The sequence below is a fragment of the Gracilinanus agilis genome, unplaced genomic scaffold, assembly GCF_016433145.1.
Source record: "Gracilinanus agilis isolate LMUSP501 unplaced genomic scaffold, AgileGrace unplaced_scaffold33678, whole genome shotgun sequence".
Classification (NCBI taxonomy): Eukaryota; Metazoa; Chordata; class Mammalia; order Didelphimorphia; family Didelphidae; genus Gracilinanus; species Gracilinanus agilis.
Window position 1 is genome coordinate 1 of NW_025366554.1, and position 6,837 is coordinate 6,837.

The 6,837-nt window shown below is 38.9% G+C and overlaps 1 protein-coding gene across 1 annotated transcript; it reads right to left on the reverse strand.

The window, feature by feature from the left end:
- Window positions 1–1,699: 1,699 nt before the first annotated feature.
- Window positions 1,700–6,552, reverse strand: LOC123254836 (tyrosine-protein phosphatase non-receptor type 22-like; the record flags this gene model as incomplete). Its single annotated transcript, XM_044683753.1, has 4 exons — window positions 1,700–1,738; window positions 1,900–1,995; window positions 2,122–2,198; window positions 6,444–6,552. Coding segments are annotated over 4 exons (321 nt in total), but the record flags the coding sequence as incomplete, so codon positions are not given.
- Window positions 6,553–6,837: the final 285 nt, after the last annotated feature.

Below are 6,837 nucleotides of genomic sequence, written 5' to 3' on the forward strand. Positions count from 1 at the left end.
CTTTCTTTCTTTCTTTCTTTCTTCCTCCTTTACCTTCTGCCTTAATATCAATTCTAAGACAGAAGGGTGGCAATGGCTAGGCAATCAGGATTAATGACTTGCCCAGATCACACAACTAGAAAGTATCTGAGACCAGATCTGAACTCAGGTTCTCTTGACTCCAGGCCTGTTATTCTATCCACTGTGCTACCTAGCTGGCTTCAAAATATTCATAAAAAACAGAACTAAGCATATCATTCCACTACTAATGGAACTCTAGAGACTGATCTTTGCTAGGAAGCAGCTAGAAGATGGTCACATCCTGTCCTGCTACAACATTCAGAAAGTATACACCCTGCACTTGGTCCTTCACCTCAGAGGTGGGATACAGATCTTTGTGAAGACCTTGGCTGGCAAGACCATCACCTTTGAAGTAGAACCCAGTAACACATTGAGAATGTCAAGGCAAAGATCTAGGACAAAGAAGGCATTTCCCCAGAGCAACAGAGATTGATCTTTGCCAATAAACAGTTGGAAGATGAGCATACCCTATCTGACTACCACATCTAGAAAGAATCCACCTCATGGTCCTGTGCTTGAGAGGAAGTGTCTAAATTCTTTCGAGGTTCTTTCAAGCTTTTGAGTAATTTCACTATACTTTTCTTTCAATAAAGTTGTAGCATCCACCTTCCCCCCACACACACATACACACACAATTAATTGACTGTGTAAAGTAAGGTTGAGTAAGGAACAGAGAATAACTCCAAGGTTTGGGAAAGATAAGTTGTATTTTGGACATGATATGTTTAAGATGCCTACAGGGCATTATCTTGGAGACTCATAACAGGCAGTTGGTAATACAGCACTGAAATTCAAGAAAGAGTCTGGGCCTGGCGATTGAAATCTGGGCATCTGTATTGAGATGAAAGTTAAAGCTAATAGGAGGTGATGAGATCACTGAGAGAAATTGTAGAGAGAGAAGAGGATCCAAGACATGAATGATGATCTGGCAAAGGGAGCTAAAATCTCCTTCAAGAAGGGAACAGCCAAAGAAGTAGGAAAGGAATCCAGAGAAGAATTACTATTAACAACCCAAAGTTGAGAAACTTTCTAATGGGAAGTTCTCAAAAGGTTGCAGACTGAAGAGAGGTCAAAAAACACAAGGACTGAGAAAAGTAATTAGATTTGGAAAGTAAGAGTATGCCAGTAACCTTGGAGATATCATTTTCAGAGGAGTGATGAAATAGAAAGTCAAATAGCAAGAGGTTGGAAATAAATGAGAGATGAGAAAACAGAGGCAACGGGTAAATTTTTTTCCTAAGGGTTTGGCTATGAAAGGGAAGAGAATTAGAGGTTGATAAATTAAGGGGAAGGGGCATTAGACTTGTTCTACTTAGCTTCAGAAGGGTGGTTGGTAGGCAGATTTTCACTTAACAAAATGAAAATATTTCTAACAATCAAGTCTCCCTTCATTTTAGATCTTCAGGTAGGAAGGAGCTCTGAGATTCACTGGCTTAATTTGTAGTACACGAAGGGATCACTTAAAATTCCCAGATGGAGCACTAAGCTAAAGGATAAATGTGCTCACTAAGCATAATGCATAATATCAGACCTTAATCTTCTGTAAGATGTCTACTGTGGTTTCACCTTCAGTTTTCCCCCTTCCCTCCAGGTTCTCACCCTCTAGATGAAGAGGACTTTCCCAAGCAAAAGTTCTTACCTTTCCCATTTCAAACTCCATGCATGCCATAACAATGATCTATGAGGATGAGAAATACAGAGACTTGAATGCCTGTCGCATGTAGCACACTACAGCCCTAGGGCCAAAAATTATTAACTGATAGGAAATCACAGTTGCTCCCAACTCCATTTCCAACTATAAGAAAGTAGGGAGCCACAGGAAGATGCATTAGAACCTACCAGAACACTGTATTCCCATATCATTCTCCAGAAGTCCAGAAGAGTGGTAGCCAGAGGCCCCTGAGTGGCGATGTATGCCTTGGGACCATATACACCCTAAAACGAAACCCAGATTGCAAAGTATAAATGCACCATTTGCTCCCAAGAGTCATCCCTAGCCCCCTCCCCTCTCTTTGGTGCCTCCTCTCCATAGAAATATAGAACACTTTCTTATTACAGCACCTTGATGAAGTTGGCATTGATGTAATGGGAATCCTCATCAGACGTTATCAGGGATAGCTTTACCCTACTATGATCAACTGTAAGAGAAAGAAGGTACAGCAGAATTAAAGAGTATTCAAACCAAAGTCATCCTATTATGGATTTATTAGGAGTTGTAAGTATCAGACTTCTGGGAGAGTATGATAGTGGCTGTAAGTTATTGCTGCTCGTCTAAGTTTTTATCATTTGGACACTTGTAATTAGCATTTCTTTTTTGGAGGAAAAAATTAAAGCTATGCCTGATTTACCTTGCCACATTGAGTGCCATTCTGTTTCTTTTTGGTGACACAATATTAATGTTGTTCAGTTGGTTTCAGTCATGTCTGACTCTTTGTAACTCCTTTTTGGGGTTTTCTTGGGAAAGATACTGGAGTGGTTTTCCATTTCCTTCTCCAGCTTATTTTACAGATGAAGAAACTGAGGCAAACAGGATTAAATGACTCGCCCAGGGTCACACAGCTAGTAAGTGTCTGAAGCCAAATTTGAACTCAGTATGATGAGTCTTCCTGACTACAGGCTCTGGCACTCTATATATGGCATCATCTAGCTGGCCCTAATGCAGTGTTTTACAGTTTGTAAAACTCTTTAATAATAATAATAATAATAATAATAATAATAATAATAATAACAACTAAGATTTAGAGAGCACCTACTATGTGCCAGGCTAAGTGTTTTACAGATTTCTCCTTTGAGCTTCCCAACCATCCTGGGAGATAAGGCCTATTCATGTCCAGTTGAAAAAACTGAGGTTAAGTGATTTGCCCAAGATCACACAATTACTAAGTATCTGAGGCTAGATTTAAACTCAGATCTTCCTGACTCCAGGCCCAATGCTCTCTCCAGAATAACCACTTAGCTTGCTATATACAAGCCCAACCTAATCTTTGAGAGCTCCAGGGTAAAAGTGAAAAAAGAGTGAATTTGAGAGAAAAATATCCTGACCCCTCTCTTTAGACACTAAGCTCCTCCAAGACTGAGCCCTCTCTTCAGAAGTGGGTCCAGAGCTAGGGGGATGCTTGGTGGAAGAGGGAGAGAGCATGCACCCAGGCTCTCTTGGCCCAGGAATTGGGCTTTGTGTTTTTGTACCTGGAATGTATTCCTTTTTTTTTTTTTTTTTTTTTTTTATATATTTTTAAACCCTTAACTTCTGTGTATTAGTTCCTTGGTGGAAGAGTGGTAAGGGTAGGCAATAGCGGTCAAGTGACTTGCCCGAGGTCACACAGCTAGGAAGTGTCTGAGGCCAGATTTGAACCTAGGACCTCCCGTCTCTAGGCCTGGCTCTCAATCCACTGAGCTACCCAGCTGCCCCCTTGGAATGTATTCCTATTTCACCCCCATCTCAAGGAACTCCTTGTTTCCTTCACAACTCAAGCACTCCCTTCTACATGAAGCCTTTCCTGATCCCCCAACCTGCTGGTATACTGTCTTGTATTCATTTTGTGTTTGTCATATGCTACTGTATGGACTAGCTTATTGGCTGATAGAAGTGACCCCATGTTTGACCAGTGATTAATCTTCTCATGTTCCAAGAAGTTCCTATGTACTGAATATTGGTTTCATCAATTTCATTTAGCCAACGACTGGATTGTAATCATCTTAGCAAACTTCATCAAATTCAGGAATGCAAGGTTAGCAATCTTTCCTAATCTCAATGCCCTTGTGGTCAATAAAGGGGGACCCCCCCAAACTGCAGATAATACAAGAATCCCTAAGGTTTTTGCCCCAATCAGTTCTTAAGAATCTGTCAAGCAAAATAATCAGTCATATAAGGGCAGAGACCCAGAGATTCAGACTCTCTACCTCTGTCTTTTCCCCCCAAAATTATTTCTTTTTATTCTCCCAATATATTTAAAAATTGACAAATATCTGCGTGTAAAATATATCTCCTCTAGTTACATTGAGCCAGATGACATTTCTTTAAGACACAGATCTCATATTGAGTAGAACTGAGCATGCTCAAAAATTCAGTCCTGCTACACTGTAATAATGGGAAATTGGGAGAGAAAAATAGATCTTTAAAGGTTGATAGAAGTTGTTAACCGTGTTATAAATATCCATTTCCATTACAAATTTTAATTTCCAGTGGATTTGATTGGAAGGGACCTGAGGATGAAGGATTAGGACAAGCATGGGAACTCCAGTCACTTGAATGAGAATGGATTTGTTTCTAGGACTCAGTCTGCTTGATTGTTTCTTCTTCCTATGAGCCATCCCTTACATTTTTTCTTTTTTGCTCTTTGGTTACCAAACCAGTACCTAATCTGAATAGGAGTCAAGCCTATTTCAGCAGCCAAGGCCTCGGCTTGCTCATAGTGAATATACTCATTTCTCTAGAAATGCCTTTTAAGGGTCTTCAGTTTGTCTTCTCAGAACTCATTTTTTTCTTTTTCTTCTTTTTTTAAATAACTAGATGCCATTATATTGTCTTGCTTACTCTTCACTTCCTTATGAAGTGATCTATTAGGTTGGAAAGGGAGATCTTTCTTATTCAGCTCAAATCACTGCCTGGGCCATATTCTTCTCAGCTTCCATTATATTTATCATTTTTTTTTTGGCCAGGCTAAATTTGTACAAGAAGTCAAAAAGGAAAAATTTCTGACATGCATCCTCTGTATGTCAGAGACTCCGTCATATACCTGTGGCACTACAGGGCTGGGAAGATACTCTTGCATGCTTGTACGTATTAAACTCTGATTCATGATCCTTTGAGCACTTATTTTCTGATACCTTGCCCACAATCTCACAGCTATATCTAAATATACATATATATTCAACTTGCAACCTTTGAAAAGAAAGCTCCCGGAGGGCAGGGTTAGTTTGAGTTTTTGCCTTTCTATCTCTAGCATTTACCATAGCACCTAGCAAATAGTAAGGGTTTAATAAATGCTTTTTGAGCTTGGTCCCAAAGAAGGTAAGGAAATACATCTCTTCCTCCCCCCTTGTCATGTTTGGGGGGAAGGGGACACACCATTGTAGAACATTGTGTATGTTAGATTTTTTTTTTCAATTTGGCTGATTTTTTTCTCTCTCTTTTTCTTTTAAAACACTCTTTGTTATAAGGGAGATCTTATGAGAAGTGTAGGCCTTAAATTAATTCCCAACACTCCAAGAATTATATTTTTATGAAGTTTATTAATAATCACTTAAAGTAGAAGGAATAAAAAGGAAACGGAAGTAAAAAAAACCTAATTATTTAACAAAATTAAGACCACATGACTAAGTTCTCCTTGCCTATTTAAAAAGACAGCTCCACCAAAGCCAAGACAGGAAGACAAAAGAGCGAGGGGGGGGGGGTACATCAAATTTATATCCTCCCTACGTTTGCACATAAGGTGAGAAGAATGGGTTCTGGGAATTGTAGTTTTTAGGTAACAGATTCTAATTACACAGAGGCCTTACCACAAGGATTGAAATACAGGAAGAAATCTGGGCAATGTAAAAAAAAAATTAAAAATCTATTTTGAAAAATATATGTTGATTAGCAAATATTTGCTGACTGAAGGAATAGATTGTTTTCTTCTAAGTGAATATGATAAAAGTGTAAAGATGAAAATGTTTCAATAACTAAGTATTATATTTTATTAAGTTTTATTAATAATAAACTAACACAAAAAAAACTAGAGTGAAAAGATGCTAAACTAACTTCAGCCTTGCTCATGAAGAAGAGCAAAAAAAGAGGGAGGAGCTACATAATTTATAAATCAATAAGGTGACCATGCAAACGTGGAGGTGCAGGAGAGATTAAAGGAAATCTGGGGAAATACTAAGGGACTTCTGGGGAATGAAGTCCAAGGTTCAAAATCTCAATTTATACAAAAGCCAAGAGTCATAGTTATTTTACAAAATTAGAGAACTGTGGATATAATGTGTAGGAAAAGGCATGGGAAAAACAGTCTGTGAGTGAATTTAGGAAGACAAACATTTTTTTCCAAACCCAAACTGAAATCAAACCTGCCCTCAGGGAGCTTGCATTTCAAAGGGAGAGACAACTTGAATAAACAGAAGTATATGCAATTGTGAGATTGTGGGTAAGATATCAGAAAATAAGGATTCAAAGGTTCATGTTTTAGAATCAATATTGTGAATTGGTTCCAAAGCAGGAGAACATAAGAACTAAGGCAATGAGAGTTGTGACTTGCCCAGGGTCACCCAGCTAGGAAGTGTCTGAGGCCAGATTTGAACCAGGACCTCCCATCTCTAGGCCTGACACTTAATCCATTAAACCACCTCACTGCCCCCCACAAACAAATTTGTAAGGAGAAATCAAAATATCCTAGACTTACAGGGCAAGATATCCTTGTATCTGTTTTTCTTGATGTTTTCTGGCCTCTCAGCCACAGTTGTAGGGTATGTTTTATCCATCTTATACTTGGTAGATTGCCTTTTCAGTTTCTGTAGTGAAATAATAAAAAGAAGAGAAAATAAATGGAGAGCAAAGAGCTATGTGACAATCCCTAGAGAGCCTCCTTCCCCTCTCTGAAGCTACATGTATTCTAGACAGCCCCAGAGTATATCTGTGGGAAAGAAATGTGTCAAGTTTGGTATTTAAAGAATGGAAACCTCACACTTGCTACAGCTGAGCCACAAACACCTGCAAGTCAGAAGTGAGGCTGTGGTGAATGCTTTAAAGCCCGGGCATTTTCAGAAAATAAAATTCCTGCTCAAGTCGAAGTATCA